The sequence below is a fragment of the Solea senegalensis genome, linkage group LG18 (genome assembly GCF_019176455.1).
Source record: "Solea senegalensis isolate Sse05_10M linkage group LG18, IFAPA_SoseM_1, whole genome shotgun sequence".
Classification (NCBI taxonomy): Eukaryota; Metazoa; Chordata; class Actinopteri; order Pleuronectiformes; family Soleidae; genus Solea; species Solea senegalensis.
In genome coordinates, this window is record NC_058041.1 from 11732965 (window position 1) to 11754681 (window position 21717).

General features: G+C 40.0%; 1 protein-coding gene across 2 annotated transcripts; it reads right to left on the reverse strand.

Moving 5' to 3' along the window:
- Nucleotides 1-482: 482 nt before the first annotated feature.
- fbxl15 (F-box and leucine-rich repeat protein 15) lies at nucleotides 483-20893 on the reverse strand. 2 transcript variants are annotated; one of them, XM_044014786.1, is made up of 5 exons: nucleotides 20744-20893; nucleotides 20263-20416; nucleotides 19374-19876; nucleotides 19052-19263; nucleotides 483-514 (listed from the first exon to the last, which is right to left on the reverse strand). In XM_044014786.1, exons 1-4 carry the CDS (start codon nucleotides 20767-20769, stop codon nucleotides 19074-19076), a joined length of 873 nt encoding a protein of 290 aa, XP_043870721.1. In that variant the 5' UTR covers nucleotides 20770-20893; the 3' UTR covers nucleotides 483-514; nucleotides 19052-19073. The 2 variants fall into 2 exon arrangements, with proteins under 2 accessions (XP_043870721.1, XP_043870720.1); XM_044014785.1 differs by lacking the exon at nucleotides 483-514 and having other exon boundaries at nucleotides 17443-19263.
- Nucleotides 20894-21717: the final 824 nt, after the last annotated feature.

Here is a 21717-nt window from a genome sequence, read left to right on the forward strand (position 1 = left end):
ACAAGATAATTAATAATGTTTTACCATCAGAATATTGGACTCATAGGATAGTCTCATGAAGCATTTATCTTACAGCTCTGTGCGAAAATCATCTTTTCAAGAGCATATTGAGGTTGTACTTTGCCATTAATGGGGTAAAAATTTGATTGTTTTATATTTTTTTTAAGTGTTGCATGGAGGTCATGTTTTTAGTGTGTTTTTTTTATTCACCAAAATGTGCAGGTATACACAGGTTTTTCTTGACAGGTAAAACACTAAAATCATAATTGACTCTTAACAGTTTTAGTAGAGTTCCTGTTTTTCAGTCACAGTCCGATTTTAGTCGGACTAAGACAATCATTTGGTTTTCTTAACGTCATGTTAGGCTGACTAAAATCAAGCTAGTCTTAGTCGGACTAACATACCTGGATTATGTGATTAGTGGTCCGATTACTCCTGCATGGATAGCTTAGTCGGACTGGAGTCAGACTTGGCGTTCTGCGCTTGTACCAAAATTTCCTCCCCGTGCTTTGACCTGGAAGTAGAAGGAGATGACATATAAACTGCAGTACTGTTGCCGGAAAAGAACAAAACAACACTATGGCATTGGTAAGAGTGAAAGCCACGGAGAAAATGTATACTCGGACTCAGCACGTTGTCTGATTGCCTGTCTTAGTCAGACTACGGCCTTAGCTCGATTAAACTGTGCAAGTAAACATACTGTGTGACTCGTATTCAAGGTAAACAACATACATGAAAACACGCAACAGAACAAAAGTATCATGAAGAGCACCGACAAAGTCATGTTGATTACACTTTTATATCTCTCTGTTCAATCCGTCCAATCCACTATAAGGTTGCCGCCTGAACACTGTACATCACAACGTCACACAAGAAAAGGTGCAGACCAGTGCTGACTCAGCGACATGACAGCTAATATAAAGTAACAAAATGACCGAGGTGTCATGGCAGGTTAGACTACAGGAGCTGATACTTTCTTTAACATTGTGAAAAAGAGGATTTCTCTTCAATATTTTCTTGAATTTCTGATGTGAACTTGTAATATGGTGCTGATGCAGGTAATGGTCCAAATGTAAGTTGGGGAAAGTGTTGGTGTTGTCTTATAACTTGTTTTTTTCACGTGTCATGGGAGCTTTGAATGATTTGTTTTAAACGGATTATTTGTCTTGGAAATAAAGGCTAACAGACTATTTTCGTTAGCTCAGCTTAAAAACAGCACGGTACAGAGATGTTTGTTTTGCTTCCATCTGCAGTATTTAGCACACAGATATAAGAGTTGTGTCAGGAAGGTGAAAAAGCAACAACGTTTTTAAAAAGGTGAACTATACCTTTAAGAGAGATGACAATTAAAGAAATGCATGAACTCCTCCCATATGTTGAGGTAAAAATGATTTTCCATAATAAACTTTTTTTCTTGTAGTTTAATAAACTAAATCCTTTAATAGATTCTATATTAATGGAAACTGACCTCACATAGTCAATACATTGACTCATTCTTTGCTGGTGACTAACTCCTTTTATTCAAAAATACTTAATTATTTATACACATGCATAAAAACAATATTATACATGAATGAAATGAATGAACATGTGTTGTTCCTCATGTGTTGTGGACCTCTTTCTTAAATATGCAGCAAACACATACAGTCAAGGGAACAAATACCCATGCACTCAAACAGCATTGAGAATATAAGGCTATCAGAGCATTGCACATTACATTGACTGGTGGAGGTCTTCACTGTTTAAGTGGAGCTGCCTGCTGAGGTTTTCCTCCCAGGCAGCAGGCCTATAAGAGTGGTAAGTGGCGGTGATGAGACACTGTCCCCTGTGCCTCCTTCAGCTGCCATTCCCTTTAAATTGAAACAGAGTCCTGCAAATAAATGCCACATTCTGAGAGGGGAGAACGCCAGAAAGTTGCATTTCATATAAGCACCCGTTGGGGAATTGGCCCCGGCACAGTCTGCTTCATTCGCTCTGCTTTTTGTTATTTATATGATGAAGGAACACAGCTACGTCAGGGTCATTCAGTGTTCATTTATCTTTTTATGTTGTGTTCTGAGGCGAGCTGGTGTAGCCAGGCCGCCTATGGCAGTGGATTCTGCAACACGAGTCACCTCCCATGACTCTGAATATCCCAAACAACCTTATACTGATGCTCTCACCTCTTGGTATCAGCCTGCATTAGCTCTACCCCCAATCAGTAGCTCTAAATTCTATCTATTAGACACTGGAATAGAAGGGGGTGGCTGTTAAGAGTATAGACTATGGTTTGTTATTCATGTTTGCCAGAAAACAGCAACTGTAAATCCTCTGAGTTGTTGTTGAGCTGGCTGTATTACCATATGTGTGCCATTTCCATGGAGTGACAGACACCCCCCCCCCTCAGATCAAATGGGGACTATTGATCCTGCAGCACTCCATTTCAAGTTAATTGTGCTTGAAATGAGGTCCACACACTCAAGCATACCTGCATTGGGAAGGTTTTATTTATTTATATTTGTCAGGGAACCCGTGTCAGAAAATATTCAATTCACGTCTTATTCAATTTTGCTCAAAAAAGCCAGTTGTGCTGAAGTACGCTCAGAAAGGGGTTGAACCAGATTGAATCAGACTATGATCCTCGGTATAAGGCTGCTGCTGCTATAGGGACAATGTTTATGCAATACAATGCAGGGGATTGATTGAAATTATACTTGCACAGCAGTTAATTCACTTCATCAGTGAAAAAAGCATCATCTGATTCTTGCAATATTCTTACAAGCCGCTCCTATTTCATGTATGTAGCTTTAGACACCCTCTCCCTGACTGGTAAGTAAACCTGGCTGCAATATTTCAGCAGAGAAAAGGTGAAAACTGGCCTCCCCTTGACCCCCATTACCAGTGACACTAACAAAGCACGGTCTAAGGTAACTAGGCATTTCGAGCCTGGCAGAACGTAAGAGGCTAAGTCTGCTGATTTCTTCAGTACTGCTCAGCCTTCAGTGTCATCATGTGCCAGATTATGATTTCGGGTACACAACACCGTCGACTAATCCCTCCAGGACAGCGGCACTTTAAGCCGGGAATACGGAGAAAATGTTTGAAGTTGAAAATTCACCCTGAACATATTCTTATCATGCATTATGTAAACTTCCATCCTGCAACAAAACTCACACAGACAAACTTAGAATAAATTAACTTGGACTGAACATGCACAGTTTCATATATCTGAGTGTAATCCCATGTTCTCCACAACACAGGCAGCAACCACTGTCACTGACTGACAGTGAATAATGGCAAACATCATGGCTCACTCAGCTGGCCCCAGGCCAGCGCAGCCCCATTTAAAAGAACAAACCCCTCCCGTGGTTTGTTTATAAGCCTATTCTTTTATAATAGTATATATAAATAAGTGAAACTGTGTAATGGATCGCATTAAACAGGCAGGCATATTGAGGCAGGATTTAATTTGCATGCCAGATTAGCTTGCTGTTGGTTGGGGCAGCGCCTTAGGGCAGCCTATTCATTAATAGGATCTAGTCTCTTCAAATTCATTAAGTCAATTGAACCCATACATAATCTGATTTCAGCAGCACCATGTAAATGTTGTACTGGGGCAGGCCTTTGCTCTCTTGAGCGCAGTGGTGTGGTGGTATTTGTAGATGCATCCCCCAGCCAACCAATAAAGTGAAATAGATACAGTACTTAACAAAGTAAAAACAGTTACAACAGCATGTGGTATTAGGTTTACCACAAGCCCTTCATCTGCAGCTCCTTTTTTGGCTATAGGAAGCAGCTAAACTTGTTGCATATGATAAAATGTTGTGACACTATGACACAAAACCTTTCCCGACACCTAACCAGATGCTTTTTGTGCCTGAACCTAACCACAGTTCATGTGCCGTGTCTAAATGTAACCACATTCATGACGAGATAACGATTATCATCATCAGTATTTACTCATTTTCTTCCAAAATTGCCACACTAGAACATGACCACACTAATATGTACATCTACAGACATGAACACACCTGGACAATATCTGTAGTTCAGATGCACGATTAGAGGTTTTCACGATTCTCATAGTTCTGAAACTGTCCGTCACAGGAACCAATGAAAGATGATGTCAGCCTGCAGCAAACACCTGAGCAACACTGTCCCTGCTTCATACCAAAATTAATCATATTGAGTGTATGAATCTGGAGAATCTTGACATACAGTATATGTGCATGCCTAATTGAAGACTGAGGAAAAGATGACTCTGCAGGTAAAACTGGGAGAAACATTCATTTGTAAGGCTTTGCTTTACGAGTTTTGTCTGTTAAGACAGTGTGTAGAATATTTGTGTGATGACGGCATGGTAACTTTATTTGAAAATATCTAGCTTGAAACAATACACATAAAAGCATTAAAACTGATTTCATTTAAATCCTATAATTATGTCAAACAGAGAAAGAAGAGGCCACTCAAGGTGACAAACAACCAGCTCGAGTTTTACTGCAGATTTAAGTTGATCGTTCCAGTTATGCTGCCTCCACCTTCACTGTTCCGCCTCTTGTCTTCGCAACTCAAACCTCATTTTCGGCTAAATGACAACTAGTTAGTGGCTCTTGAAGAACACGGTGAAGCATTTAGCACACATTTCTCTCAGGGGTTGTTTTAAAAGGAAACAGACCTCTAAGTAGAGAAAATAGTGAACTTCACAGTTGGCCAAATACTCAACTCCAAATAAATGCTGACACAATGTCTCACAGCACAGTGGTGCAATTATGTTTCAGGAATGAGTAATAAAAATTACATAGCATTTTTATGTCGGTTTTTTTAATGGTGGAAGACCTTTAAAATTATAGACTATAGAATCCTGCTCAGGCACTGCTAAAATATTAAAATTAAGGATCACAACGTGCACAATAATTACTTACATAAGTCACTATGTCTCCAATTAAAACTGTGTCTAACTTTTAAATATTAAGAACCATTGTCAAAACAGCTCCATAGGACTCTCTCTGTGTTTCACCCAGTGACATCAACCTAATCTACGCACTGTGGCTTTAAATATTAACCAACAAAACAAGGTCTGTTTCCTGCAAACACTTCTTGTAAACACTTTTGAACCCTGCGTCCGCACATCATCAGAGGCAGTGACTTTCAGTCATGTTAGCAAACTCTAAGGGTGGTGCAGCAGGTCAGCATGTCCTAAATCCTTGTTTGTGAGGCTGGCTGGTCAGAGCTGAGGAGGGAACACTGCTGGAGGCATATGGAAGACAAGGCCCAACACAGACCAGGTCATGCCTGAGTGACCCGACTAGCCCCAGATTTACACACTGTACACACCCCAGCATCTGGGCCAACAGGGAGCTCCACACAGCTAAGACACACACACACACTCTATAGACGTCAAGAGAGGACAGGGACTCACCATGGGGAAATCCATACAGTTTATAATTGGGGAAGGCTACTGGAGGAAAAAGAGAACCATAACAAATCAACACAAGGGTGTATGAGGCTAAATAGACCTGAATGTCTAAAAGGCAGGTTTTAAAAAGCAGGAGATAAGATGTGGCGGTAGTTTCAATTATTGTTTATGTTTCTTGTATTCATTCTTAAATCTATTTAGTTTTCTTCTTTCTCTCTTTCTTTTTTTTTAAATTTTTAACAAGGAAGTAGATCTCTTAAAACACCCAAATCCATGTTCACTGGAATCGTCATGTGGAAAAAAAGAAGGAGCATAATTGGATGCTTTGGAAGGTAAATGCAAAAATATTAAATAAAGCATCACAGTATGGAGGCAGTTAACTACCCCACACCTGAAGACTTCAATTAGAAAGCCTAAAGTGTACTACAGTGATTTCTGTGTCAGAGGATTTGTCACCTCTGCTGTGAGGGCTCCCTGCTTTTCAAAACACACAAATGGAGAAAAATTAAATCCTTGGAGGAGGATTTAGACACTTATATAACTCCCCAATTATAAAGTTTTTTTTCCTTTATGAAGCCTCAGTGCCCTCCCTTCTGTTTATATGACTCACAAATATCTAATACTCAACTGTGTATAATGCCAGGATGCCCACATGACTGCAGAAAAGGCTCTTTTGCTTTCTGCCCGACTGAGTCAGGCATAATGGGAGGCTTGAAAAGCTGCAAGCTTAAACCAGCGCAGTCTTGACAAAGCCTCGGTGGCTTGCTGGGAAACTGTGCATCCCAGGGAAGTTGCCAAAAAACTAATTTTCAAGAGCACTCAGCGTGGTCTTAAGGCTATTTAATGGAACCACACCCAGGCTGGACATTAAATACTTCACCCCTGCATGGACAATTTGCTGAATATGACAAAGAAAATGATTACAGAGCACTGCAATGACCCTATTTAAATCTAAGGGAAGGAGACAACTCCAAAATACTGCCACACTCGTGCCCTCGTGGGCTGCAACATATAGATATGCCTTCCTGCAACATAAGAACACATGTATCCCAAGTGGAAAAAAAACATTAAACAAGCATATTATGCCGAATAGAAAACACGGAGAGCATAAGTACGATGATTAAGTCCAGAAGAAGGTGATAATGTCACATTATGGATGACAAGTGCCTTTCAAAACCACAACAAATTATCTTATGTGGACTGTGGATTGCAATGGTCTCTCAAGAGTGAGACTGGGCTCTGATGTTGACTGATAAGACCTGCTTTGCAAGTAGAATTTGCAGGCAACTGGTCGTGCATGGCACATAAAGAAAAACCTTAACACAATTAGTTGTAGAGACTAATTATTCAACAACTTTTTTGGTTTGTGGAATGTTAACAGAGGTTACATCACACAACAGAATGTCCCTAAGCCAAAAGTGGCATCCTTAAACTGCTTCATTTGACTATAACATCATCCTCAAACCAGAACATTCAGTATTTCAGTGACTAACATGCTGTATATGACAAAGGCAATCCAAAATACTGATATGAGAAGGTAGAACCAGCAAATATTTGGCTGTGACATAACAAAGAAGAACATTTGTTGACTTTTCATTGCATCCTCATTCCTCATTAAACTGAAAAACAAATAGTATTCTTTATGAACCTGGCTGGTGTTATGTTGGGGCAGGAAATGGCCTTTAACAAACTGTTGCCACAAAGCTGTAAACACAACAAGGCTTTACATCAAGTACAAACATGTTTACACTTTCACCAGGCTCACTCAATGCTATATGGAGTTCTTTAGCAACCTCATACATATTCTCAATGTGCATCTGAACCTCTGTCAGCTGCAAAAGTGAGCAGGTAGGAACAATGACAGATGAGTGACTTAACAGTCAGAGACTCAAACTGCCGGATTCAGGCACAGCAGGTTCAAGAGTAATACTGATATGGGGGTCTGAAAACTTGCACTTGGATCCACTTCTGCACTCTCACCCTCTGTCAGTCCAATGCTCCATTGCTTATTCAACTTTTGTCTGCTAAATCCTTAAATGTGAATGTCTGAAAAGTCATCAACCATCCACAGCAAGTCCAACAAAAGTTACCCAGTGTTACTTTGATATACTAAACTGCCTGATTAATATGATAAACATAAGCATCAACAATAATCACCTAGCATACATAACAACATAATGTATTCAAAGGCCAACCCCTCAGAGTAGGATCTTCCTCCTTTGGATCAAACCTAAACCTAAATTAAAGGTTCATGTGTCCACACATTGTGGGTCTTTTAGTATATTCTTAACTTATGCTACATATAATGTATATGCTCGAATAGAACTAAATCTAAAAAGAATGGCAAATATTACCTCACTTCAGAAGACGTGAATAATATACTGTATAGTTTGGTTTGCAATTAAAACTAATTTAAAACTTTATCATACAAAACTGTGGCAATACACAGAACAATTATAAAATGTACAATACTAGTGCAGTTCCTGCACACGATTGCTTGCATTTTCTATTCAAACAACGTCAAAGTTGGCACTGCACACACTGGTGCCCTTAGTAAGTCACCTGCCATGGCTGAAACCTTTGAATTGACCTATTGGACAGTTAAGTGATTAACAGACAGACAGACGTCCCTTGCATTTCTAGATAGATGTGCTTCAGGTAAGGATATATATTGCACAAAGAATGCCTGGTATTTTCCTTCATTCTCATACAAGATATATTTATGATAAACAACAATGATGTCGAGTCACCAAGTCGTCCAGTCACTTTTGACCCCTGTACCTGACCGCCTCAAACCTCCCCCCTTCCCCTCTCCTTATATTACACCCAACCTTGATGTACCTGTTTACGTGCTGGTGGGTGGTCCGGCTGCTGCTGAAACAAATTCCCTTCCCCCCACACACTGGCAGGTCCAGGTATTTAGAGAACCTGTTTATCCGATTTCAGGAAATGGCTAAAGCTGCCTGCTCGTTTTGCAGTTTATGTCTTGAGAATGAAAAAGAGAAGGATGGAGGGTGAGCACACAGAGTTCCCTGGCCAGGCCTCAGGACCACCTAACCTGTGGTTTCTATTCCTGCACCCCTAATGTGTGTGCGGGAGGGGGATATTACCTTTTCTCCGACAGTGCTTCCCCATATTCCCTGACCCCACAGAGACATTACAGTGGGCAAATATAAAGCAGGGCTTCATGAAGCCTGAGCTTATCAGGGCTCTGAAAGTATGTGAGACATGCCTGGGAACAAAAGGCCGTCTCTCAACCTGGGAGTAGGCCAGAGGGATCTCTTTCAGCAGCCACAGATTGCCCTGTGTTTTCTTAATTGACAGACCCTGGCCACATTTGATAGAAATGACATGCAGCTGGCACATTGCCGCGGCCGGGCAGGGAGACCACCTTTCAGCAGGAAAATTGTCCTCGATGTGCTTCATAAAGAAGTTTGATGGAGGTCGCGCGGTGTACGTCACGGACCGACACATGGCGCGGTCGTGCACTTGCGTGGGAAAAGTTGATTATTTCAGTGTGGGGTCAGCTTGCCTCATCTACACCCTCTAATGAGCTGTGGTTATGTCACCAAGTCACTGAGAAATAAAATGCACTTACATAATACAGTAGATAATGTACAATCTATTGTTGTTATTAATATTTTTCTATGGTACTTTCACCTAATGTTGACATGCATGATTATTATTTATAACCTTTATCTTTACTGTCTTTGAGGCTGTGATCATGTAAATTTCCCAACTGTGGGACTAATAAAGGACAATCCTATCTTATCTGAATGTAACAAACAACATCTATAGAACTGTATTTATTCATTTTCAAGTGATTATTCACAAAAATACAGCAATTTCTATGTAAGTGTATGTAAATGAAAGGGTTTAACTCTTTTGGCAAATGACATTGACACGAGACAATGTCATAGACATTTGTTTTAAGTCTCCCTCAAGTTATATACTGTATTTATATCTGCATGCACACAGGCTACTGTCTACACTGTCTAGTTGAGGATACATAAAGCTGTACGTTCCCTTTTCCCAGTTTGAGGAAAGCATGTCCTCCACTGGCCAGTTGTAGTACTGCATCCTCAACTTTCTTTTTCTTTTTTTTTTCTATAAACAGAGCTGTCAATCAGGACTCAGAGATGCAGCCATACTTCATGTTTAAACATTCAAGTTCAAAAATTGTAATCTCCAACATAATGAGAATGGTTTTTTTTGCAGAAAATGGGGGGGAATTATGTAACAATAATTCCATACCAATTAACCTCTAAATATTATTTCTTATTTTCCTTATGTGCAGTTTTAATCATTCATAAATATGTTGGTTTTCTGAATTATTCTGTGCTTAACTGTGGTCATGATGTTATGCATGTGTCTAACAGTGAATGTCTTGATCTTAACTACTGGTTAGATTTAAAATTAATATATGCAAGAATCATTGAAAGCACTAATAAATACTGTATGGACTCTTCCATTCGAATCTTAATAAGGACTGCTGCACACACGTTTACGGCGTCTATGCTAATGAACCTCAGTGACACGATCGTTAATGGCAAACGTCAACGTAAACTGCCCCCGAAAAATTCCTTTGTCACATCACGTGTTGTCGTGGTGTCTTGTGTTCATTGAGATGCTGGGCATCCAAAAGGCCTGAACTCCATAGAGAATAAGAGGGGGCCATATGGCATCCATGTCCCGAGCCCACTGTGATCCACGCAGGCTGATTTTCCCATCCGGTGTAGGAGAAAGGATTTCAGGGTGCCAAGCGGTGTTTGGTCCCCTGTGGATATTAGTGAGCCATGGAAGATAAGAAACTAGACGCCCCAGACTTCCACTTCCATCAGCAGATAAGAGGTGAAAAAGCCCCTCAGCTCCAGCTGAACCTCCCCTGATCTACCACAGGCTTCACGTGCAGCCACTGCACAGCGGGGTTTTATTTTCCCCTTTTCTGTGTGCATCATTTATGATCATCACAAAAGCACATTTTTGACGTTATCAGTCAGTTTTCAAAAGGGATCTTTGTTTATGGAAATGTCGCGGTCACATTTTATAGAACATCAAAAAGTACAGTTGCAGACGTGAAGCACAATCGTGTCAAAAACAGACGTGTTGCCATGTGTGCATTCTTAAGTTTAATTCAATATAAAATCTGACATCATAAAGTTCTATCACTACCAAGAAGGAACAACTTCTCAAGTAAAAACGGTGCAACTTAATTGTGGCTAAAAATACATGAAGAAATAAATAAATAAATAAACAACATCCTTGCAATTTTAATTTAAAGTCACAATATAGTGACAAACATTTTCCATTATATTTTGAAATAGAACAAACTTCATTTTTACCAAAGTAAAAATGAAGCCAAAGTATCTCCTCTTTTTGTCGAAACTTAAAATTCAGGCCTGCACTCAAAAGGTGAAATATTATTAAATACTTTTATAAAAGTGTTTGGAGATTCTGAAGGACAGAAGGCAGATTGGGTGTTGTCGTGAGTGACTTATTGTCTTGTCTATAATGCATTGTTCTCTTGTGTCAGTATGTGCTTGTCCTTTTGCGAATGTTCGCAAACACACAAGAAAAAAACAATAATGTGTCAACGATACCAGTGTGTTAATGTGTGTGCAGACAGCTGCAACTGAGAAAACACAGCGTCAGCAGAAATTGGTGTTTACTGTACAGGCTTCATTTAATGAGTGTGTCACTTTAATTTCATTCAAACATCCAAATCCTTGTCAGTTGTCAGTGTCTTTGAAATATTCTTATATATTCTTATGTTATTTCTGTATCTTCTCAACTGGCCCAAAACATCTTAACCTTTAATTTGTTGACTGCAGTGTTGCCTCAAACTACTGTACACAAAACAATACAATTACAGTCATAACCATGTCTTATTTGAGGGTTATGTTCCTTTTATGATCAAAAATTCAAAATGAGAAGAGTATACTATGTCCAAAGTTACAGAGACACAAAAATGACAGCTTTTTCTACAGAGAAAAAGAGATAACAGCTGCAACAATACTTTTTTTGTGAAGAAAAAGTCTGAAATTAGTGATGTGTTGAATCTAAAATGCTTCATACAGACAGGATCAGGAACACTGGCACTGTATTCTAAAAGGTTGGATGAGTCTCAGTTCTGTGTACTTTATCATATTAGTTCAGGGTTTTTTTTTATTTAATCACAACTCATTCACTGCACACATAAACACTTCCGACTGCTTTCATCTCCTGCTCTCAGCAGGACTAATGTCACTGCCTCTGAACAGTGCACACTGCCAGCTGCACTCCATGTTTGCTGTGGTACAAGAACACGAGACACTCGGCGCTCCTGTAGGATTCTGAGGTCGTCTAACAAGAGAATTTGAGTCATTGGAGTTCAGCGTGTTTATACTCCGTCTTCAGGTTTATGCTCCTGACTGTCAGAGACTAAAGTACCTGTGCTAAAAAAGGAGACAACATTACTGCTGCTTTGTTCCAAGCTTTATACATGTCAACTGTCAACTCTTTTTTTCCAGCTGATTTTGACAGACACGTCTCTCAGCACCTTCACAAGAACTGCCGTTTCAACTATTTTGAATGTTTCTGCTGCTGCTTTTGTTTTTCTCGTTTCAAGAACGACTGTCAAACGATTTTTCCGAAGCAGCCAGCAACACTCTCCTTAATCTTTATCTGTGATCTGATACCAAGACACTAATCCTCCCCTGAAAAGAACAGAGATATGAAAACATAAGGTCATCTCACAACTGCTGAATAAGCACTGGAATAATGGGTCATTTAGAGGAAATATCAGCAATAATTTTTGAAACTCTGGGGATCCACTCTCTGGCTGCCTTTCCACACAGAGAACTGTTTTGTGTCTATGTTTTACCACTGCGAGTGCGAATGTTCAGGCAGAAGATGGGTCACAACTTCCCTCCCTTTCCCTGCAGATGCTGGTTGGGTAATGAAGTAACAACAAATTGGGCCGCGGGCTAATTTGGAGTGGCGTTTCCTGGCCCCTCTTGGCCCACCGAGATGTGTTTCATTTTCTCTTATCAGTGATTCAGTCATGTGGATTTACGCATGGACGCCTCTGTCTCCCCTGATCGCTGTGCTAATGGAAACTTCGTTAATGTCATTAATCTACGGGGCAAGACTTGTACTAAACACATATTTTGCTGTTTGTGCTCCATTTGTCAAATAATAGCGCGGGTTTCCTTCATGTCTGAGTTTGCAGACAGTGAAGCAACCTGGCGGGAATAAGACGGAGGAGGCTCTGTTGATATTTGGGTCGGAATTCTCCAAATTATTCTATATAATATGAATCATTTTGTGGCCTCAAACAGCCACAGACATCAACGTTCTATGATGTACGCTTTGTCTTTGTCAGATTTGTCTTTCTCCGTCTTCAATCAGATCTGCGCCTGCCCACAAAGTAAATTACGGGACGGTCTTTAGCATCTTTCAGTGTCCACTAAGCATAATAAGATGTGATCTGTGATTACAACACGGAGCTGAACTCTGATCTCTGTTGGCTTGGAGGACACAAGTTCAACACATTACTTACAATTTAGCAGGCCAGATTAGTCAGAGGGCAAAATGCTCCTGCCAGGACGAATCCCCGTCATGCTTATTGTATGCGTGCTATTTTCCCTATTAGCTAATTTAGTGTGTTTATATTGCAGTCAAATTACGTGTAGCTTCAAAAATTTGGCCTCTGGGTGTTTCGGAACTGGGGAGGGGACTCAACCCTGGGTGGCTTGAGGTGAGGGGCTGACAGCATAGCAGATCTGATGTTTGAGAAAGTGGAGGGGATGCAACTTTTAAGCAGATACATGTAAAATATGTACAACAATAACAACAATCCCACTTCAAAAGAGCGCGGTGACCCAAAGCGTCCCAAACACACTTAAACGTAGCGTTTCGCTTTGTTCGTGCACATATACACTGTCTGTTTTTACACACACTGAACTTATTCATTTGGCTAACTGTGGCATGTCAGCAACACGTGGAGATCATACAACAAACTGCCTAACCCATAAATTATTATGGTTACAAATTATTTATGGAAAAGAAAAGACACCACAGAGTGGTGGGACATTGCTCCCAAAGAACTGGGCCAACACATTCTTCACTCTGGCAGTGAATAGTTGAGTCACACTGGCTGTGAGGCTCCATTCATTCAGTGCAAACGACAAAGAGATGTCTTAATGAAGAGATAAACTAAGTGTGGACTAACTAGCAGTAGCGGAGCCAGAGCAAGTTGACCATGTGTTTCCTGTCCAGTCCGGGGTAAGAAGCACAGTAATTAGGACGATGCTAATGGGTCTGACAGTTCTGTGTCTCCAGCAAGCTTGAAATGTCGCGTTAATTAGACAGCACCCTGAAGACGTCTTGTGTGGTGTTGTCATTCATTCAAGAGGCTGAAAACAACACTGCTCTTCACCTCAACCTCCACAAAATAGTTATTATTAAATCCTCACATTTAAACCCAGGTTTCCATCACTCCTGTCCCCACGTACATCAATACTCTAAACACACATGTTTATTCATGTTGATTTTTAAAATCCAACATTATTTCCTGCTTGGTTGATCGACATTTTGATGGCCACGCTCACAAAGCCACTTTAATGTTGTCATTAGTTATGCTTCTGTGGTGGCCAAAAAGATGGATCCCTAAGTCCCGGGATCCAAGCGAGTTGTGTATGAATGGTTGGAGGAGATAAACTACATCAAATAAATGAGCAAAAAAGACTCATTCACCGATGGAAGACGAAAGGCGGCGGGGAAAAAAAGTCTGTTAATTAAAAATATGAAAATGAACAAAATCTCTGACACAGTTTTGAGCCCATCTGAAGAGCTACAGTGATTCTCACTCCACCTTAAAATAACTTACGGCTGGAAAGTATCATGAACCAATTATTTTCTGAGCAGGATCTACTTTTTAAACATACTGAAGATGAAATATAAATAACTACAAATACTCTTTTAAAATATTATTTTATTCAGCTGGTTAATATGAAAGAAAACTGTTTCTAAATATACTGATTTCTCAAACATGCTGGTCTTATTTGTGGCTGCCTCAAGTTAAGTCTTACAGAAGACAAATGTTGATATATTGTATGTCCCTTGGCTATTTAAAAGTACGAGATTCACTTTACACATGCACAAGGCCAAAAATATACATATTTTATTTTTAACTACAATAAACAGAACTTACTAAAGAAATATCTATTAACAGAAAACACTGTAATTAGGCGTATATTGTCTTAAACTTGAATTATTTGTCACTGGTTTCTTGTAGAAAATATCACTAATATTTGACTTATTTATTATATTTTATTTATGTATAAAACTTGAAATGAAGTGTTAACTTTGAAGTAAAATTCTATTGCTAATGTAAGTGGGGAGGTTGTCTATAGTCTACTTAACATTACTTGCTTTCCATACCAAGAAAATTAAAAGAAAAGTGTTGTCAAGCAGAAAATGTGCCGTCTGCATGGTTTTACAAGACACTACAAAATCTGCAAAAACAAGTGCAGTGACAAAATTATAGTTAAAAATGGGACCAGATTCACCTCCAATAATATTAAACTCAGTTAAACTCACCAGTTTAAAACAAGTATGCATGAAACATAACTAAGAGCATTGACTGTGCCATGTTGAGAATATAAGTCATGTATCACATTTTTTTATTATCATTATTATTATTGTTGTTTTATTTGAAGGATTACAGTCAGTCGGCCGCTCTGTGAGAGAGGATTCTGAGATTTAACATAAATGTATTCTTTGTTTTAATAAGTACAGTATATTACATGCCGCCTCGGGCTAAAACTGCCTTCTGAATAAAATAAAATGACTACATTGTTGTGCCTGGGTATAAAATGATCAGTTGCAATTGATCAATAATTTGTGCCAGATTATTGGCAGGGAGACAAAATATGTTTGGCCTGCTCCGTTTGAGAAATCCCCCCATATACTCAATCACTGGAACAGAAATTGCTCCATGGTATATAATAGCACAGCAATGTTTCTTTCCCCCCCTGCAGATCAATGCTAATTGAAGTCATACATGATGAATGTGGTCTGATTTTTTTTAACCCACCGACTGCTGGACACAAACAAGGGCGAGTCACTGAACCCTGAAGTGTTCTTATACAGATTATTACAGTTGAAGGTGAGACTGAGAAAGTTGCAGTTAACTGTTTTAATCCTCTTCATATGCGCTATAATACAGGGACAAATAATTATCCCTATTTTGCATCATTCATTTTAAAGAGGAAAAAATGGCAACAAGACTGTTGCCATTTTGTCTGATTCCTGCTAAAGAAAAGAACTTGCTTGGTTGGGCCGCACGGCGGTACAGAGGCTAGCACTGTTGCCTTGCAGCATGAAGCCCCAGGTCCGACCAAGGGCCTCTCTTAGTGGAGTTTGCATGTCCTTCCCGTGTTCGCATGGGTTTCCTCCCACAGTCCAAAACCATGCAATGTGGGGATTAGGTAAATTGGACACCCTAAATTAACCATAGGTGTGAGTGTGAGAATGAATGGTTGTTTGTCTTTATGTGTGTGTGCATGTGTGTGTGTGTGTGGCCCTGCGACGGACTGGCGAACTGTCCAGGGCGTACCCCGCCTATCGCCCCATGTAGCAGAGATTGGCACAGCACCCCCCGCGACCCTCTGGATAAAGGGTAAAAAAGGATAAAGCAGTAGATGATGACTGACTGACAATAGCAACAAGACTCATTAATTTTGTCTGATTCCTGCTAAAGAAAAGAACTTGCTTGGTTGGGCCAAACGGCGGGACAGAGGCTAGCACTGTTGCCTTGTAGCATAAAGCCCCAGGTCCGACCAAGGGCCTCTCTGAGTGGAGTTTGCATGTCCTTCCCATGTTCACATGGGTCTTCTCCGAGTACTCTGGTTTCCTCCCACAGTCCAAAAGCATGAATAGGTTGATTGGGTTGTGAGAGTGAATGGTTGTGTACCCCGCTTTTTCCCCCTAGTTTCAGCTGGGACTGGCTCTAGTGGCCCAGTGACCCTCATGTGGAGGACAAAGCAGTAGACAATGAATGAATCTTGCCTTGTTTGTTAAATATAAACCAAAATGCTGTAGAAGCTCCGCTGTGAGTTGCTTTATGGAATACAGTGAAATTTCAAGATTCTCTTTGTCTCCTTCTGTTCCATGTGACAATCAGCACAATCGACTAACAGAAGGAAGCCGCTCCGTCCTTCAAAAAAAAAAAAACAACACAACTCTCTCTTGTGCCAATTCAGCCCGTGGACCGGACGCACACAGCAGATGGAGTAAACCATGCCATCAAGTGGAAAATAGACCTGTTGTGCTGTCACAGAGACAAGTTACAATATAGTCTGCCTATCGGACCACCAGAGGAAACTGTGGGAGGGATGTTTACACCTAGCTGTTGCAACAAATAAATTCTTATTGTGCAGTCACTGCATCAGGTACATCGTGAAGCTGATGCTGGCTTTCGCAACTGTCTAACCAGTCAAACATGCAACTTTCTCTCTTAATCTTAAAGATTCTTGACATTCAAAGTGTTATACTACATTGAAGACGTGACTGCACTGTAGCTTTGAAGTAATGCATTGCAGCTTCTGAAGCGTCAGATGAGGCGAAGAAAAAGAAATCCTGACTCATTGCTGCCACCTTGTGTCATTTTGTCATAAACCCACAGTGCACTGAAGTAATGAGGCCACAACAGTACAAAAACTTCAGAGAAGTCTTTGCTTTACAATCACTCAGATCACAGGAAACGTGTTTACAGACAAAGGCTAACATCCTTTCAAATGACAGAGGATATATGTAGTGAGAGAGTAGAATGTATACTGTAGTTACAGAGTCTGTCCACTTTTTCTGTCAGTTTTAATGTTAGATATTTAAGAAAACAGAAGGGACATTTCAACAGTGCTCCGTAACTGACTGACAACAATCTGCTAATATAAGAGACTTATATAGACTTACTACTTTGCATTCCCTTTGAAAACTGTATCCGACACCAGCTTGATCACTAAGTCACACACCTGCAATTAAAACAACACTCCAACTACACAGTCTGTTGTATCACAGCACTTTCATGCTGCTTTATGGAATGGGAAACTAATGACAGTCATTTCTGATGGTGTTGTCTTTTTACAATTTTTATATAAATCTGGTAATGTGTTACAGGGAAATAGGATTTCAACACACGTATACAAAAGGCATGTCAAAGGCTTAAAAGCAAACAGTCATGATAATAAATGTCTTTACTCATTTCAAATATGGACTATACAAGAAAATAAAACAATGTTAACCCAGTTACCCCAGTAGCATCTAGCCACAAATATACCTTTAGAGTAAAAACTGTTTTAAATAACAGTTTTCTTCAGTAAAGTATTGTTAAGTATTGACCTTGAGGTCTGTTGATATCCTGAGGAGCCGGGACATTATTTCTGAAAGACACTTGAAGACACACTACAAACAAAACTGCATTCAATTTCAGTATTTCATGACGGCAGACAAGAAATTGAGATGACAAACAGAGGACAAAATAAGCCAATGGCTAGACAGAACTATGGTGGCCAAGTGGTGGGAAATGCATGGATCGCGTTGAAGTGGTCATTTCACTAGATAAACTGTACATGCAAACAATAAATGTTTAATTAAACTCAAACGTGTTTAAATGTTTCTAAATGAAACATAAGACGAGTGTTTTTACAATACCAGGTACACAATGTACCAAAGACAACAACAATACACTTTACCGTCCTTTGGTTAAAAAGGTTTTTCTATGATGTGGATACATTTTAATCACAATGACATTTCATCATGACTCGTTTATAGAAGATGAGGACAAATGAATGTATTACTCCGATACACAACGCAGTGTTGACATTACAGTGATACGATGACATCATTCCTACCATATGGCGATAAATATTTTAAAAATCTACTCTGTGCAAGCATCAGGTTGTGTGTTTCATTCATTACGATATATTTATTCCTAGAAAGCGCATTTTGAACTATGAATGGTGCTATTTTGTGACATATTAATAGGATGAAGAATAACTTTCCAAACAATAAGCGATGACTTGTTATTTCTGAAATCAGTTTTTCAAACCAAATTTTTTATTGTTTTTTGTTTTTCCCTTAGATTAATAATGACTTACTCTTTGATAAGCAATATTACTACAAGTTATTTTGAAGGAACTCTGTTCATGCATTGTTAAGTTACACACACACACACACGCACGCACAGGTAAAAACCTGTCCTTGGTCCTTGGCAAAGTCCTTACAGTTGAAGAAAAGTGCAGTGACATCTTTTGGATATGAGGCAGACGTTCACGGCTTTCTTAAGTCATTTGTGTCATTGTTTTCAGTTCCATTTCCCCTTATTATTTTTACTTATTCACACAAAATTGAGTTCAACACATTCAGGTCTACCTGGACTGTCCTCATATATTTACAGACATTTCCACTGTATGACCGCTTCCGAATGACCGCTGTCTTGCAGGAAAGGCAAATGTTGACTGTTACCTATACATATATATTTTGCACTCTAACAAAAAGTATGAGGAAAAAAATCACCATTCATCATTTTGTGTAATGGACCAGTCTGGATATTTGACAGCTGGACACAAACATGTCACAAGTTTGGCCAGTAGACTTACTGATGATATTACCTACCTACAGGTAGATGATCCTTTGGTTATATCTGGAGATTGATAATAGGAGCAAATCCCAGCACATCTTGAAGAAGAACCAGAGCTCGTTGTAAGGGTGGCTCAACGTCGATCACAACATTGCGCTTGCGCAGAGGATCGAGGCTCGACTCTGTCACGTTGTGGCAGTGATTCACCTTCAGGGACTGTAGCTGCGGGCAGTACTCAGCAAGAGTTCTGTGAGCACAGCAGGCAGTGGACATTATGGATGGGTGCACAAATCAGATGATACATGTCAAAGGGTGGACACAAACTTTGTTGAATTACACTAGAAAGTATATATATACCTGATGGACTGGTTCCTGACCCTGAGGCAACCTGTCAGGTCCAGCTGCTCTAGACTCCTGCAGTTTTTGGCCACTTCCTCCACAGACTCATCCGTGATGTTGGCATTAACTGCCAAAGATAGAGACTTCAACTTCAAACACTTCTTGGCCAGGTAGCAGATGGCGTCATCCTTGAGCTGTCTGCAGGCGGTGAGGTCGATCGACAGCAGCCCCCTGCAGTGGTCAACCAGGCTGCGCAGGGACAGGCTGTCCACCCACTCGCAGTGTGCCAGTCCAAGGTGCTGGAGATGCATGCAGCTCAAGGACACGGCCACCAGGGAGTGGCGGGTAAGCCAAACACACCCGCTCATGTCCACTTTCTGCAGATGCTGGTTCTGGCCGATAACTGGCAGTAGCTCTTTATCTGTCACCCAGTCTGAGCAGTTCTGGAGTGACAGGCTCTGGAGAGCTTTGCAGTCCTTTAACATGGAACAAAATGCTTCCTTGGGAATGCATATTCCAATCTGTAAGGTCAAAGAGCAGAAAGTGGACTTCAACAAGAACTGCAGGTCTTAGCAGGTGTATCAAAAAGGTCTGTTAGAAACTAAAAGCAGACTTGTGCAAGCATGAACTCAAGTCAAATCTCACTCCCTGGACTTGCATTAGGTTGGTTAGAAGTGCACTGGGATACACGTAGAACCAAAGCTAGAGAAAACTGGGAGTCCTTAATCATTTAAATCATAAACATGACCATGGCATTTTGTTAAAAGCCATGTCAGCATTTTAAAGGTGAGTGTATTTAAGTTTTCTCTGATTTTGCTGTTCCTTAATTGATCTGTGAAACAATGTTAATTATATTCTGATACATTCCACATAACATTAGAAAGAAAACCCATGTAAAACCACTTACCATATCAAAAGTCCTGCAGTTGGCCAGGTACACCTGGATAAGGCTGTGAAACTGCTTGCTAACCCGCTGCAGGCTGACCAGGTGTTGCAGCGGCAGATAATTCAGTATGTGTGGAATAAGCACATCCTCCCACGGCAGGTCCAAGAGATGGCATCTGCAGAGGAAATGCAAACCTGTGCATTTACAGCTGAACTTTCACACTACAGACAACAATTACGAACAAATATAAAATGTCAGTGACGGTTTTACAAAGTGAGAAACCACCGGATAATATCACATTAACAATATAGAGTCTTGTGTCTGTGTTGTCACGGTGGTAGTTGATAACACAGACGTCAGCTTTCATAAATAAAGAGGACGGCTACCTTGTCCAGTCACTTGCCAGTTGTTTTAAATAGCTGTTAGCAGAGGAGCTAGCTTGCCGGGTGGCAACCAACCGAGCTGATTTTTAGATTAAAAACACCATTATAAATGTACTCACCTTGGAATTTTAGCTTCTTTACTCATTCTGAATCGGATTTATAGCAAGGAGTTTCTCAGAAATTGATATTCTTCACTTAAATGCCAAAACGACGTGTTTTCCTTTGACATCTTTGCAGGCGTTTGAATGCAGTGTTGCCCAAACCCGATGCTGCCTTCAAGTGCTATCACAAAAATCTGATTGAAATCGGGAAGCATGCATGGATAATCCCGCAAAGTTATTAATTATACAAAATATGGGTATAATTAGGTTTATTTGGTTTGGTATGAGACAGCCAAGGTCCAAAAATTTGAGAAATTGCCATAATCCTACAGGTGAAATAACATGTAAGTGATGCAACATCTGCTAAAATCAAATGTTGCTGTTTATGCTATACAACGCGATAATTGATTCATGTACACGTTCAATTGCAATTTAAAGTGTTTTCAAAGTGATATATAGGTCAAACCAACTGCCGTTAAAAGACAAGGAAGAAGAACATAGATTTAATTTAAAAACACCTATACGTTACGAAGAACAAGTGAACGCAGCATTTGTAATTTTCCGGGTATGGTGCTTTTTCATTGAGGACATTTATACATGTCACTGTGGTAAATTAAAACACGTGTATAAAAGATTATAATAATCGCCGTGACTCAAGAACACATTATCTGCTTGGAAGTGATAAGTCTACAACCTCAGGAAAGGACAGTCCCTGTGAACTACCACTAGGTGGTACTGGGGTAGTAAACCAAATTATTTTCCTATTAAGGCCTATTGTCCTTTGTAATGCATAATAAATCCTTTATCCTGGCCCATACACATATCAAGTGAGGTCAAGTCACATTTATTTGCATAGCTCATTGGAAACAACAGTAGTTGAGCTACTGCTTTCCAAAAACAGAGGGTTTTGACAAGGCAAATAAGACAAAAGATAAGATGACATTAAAACAGTGGCATACACTATCAGACTGAATCAGGATTGAAAGCACTAT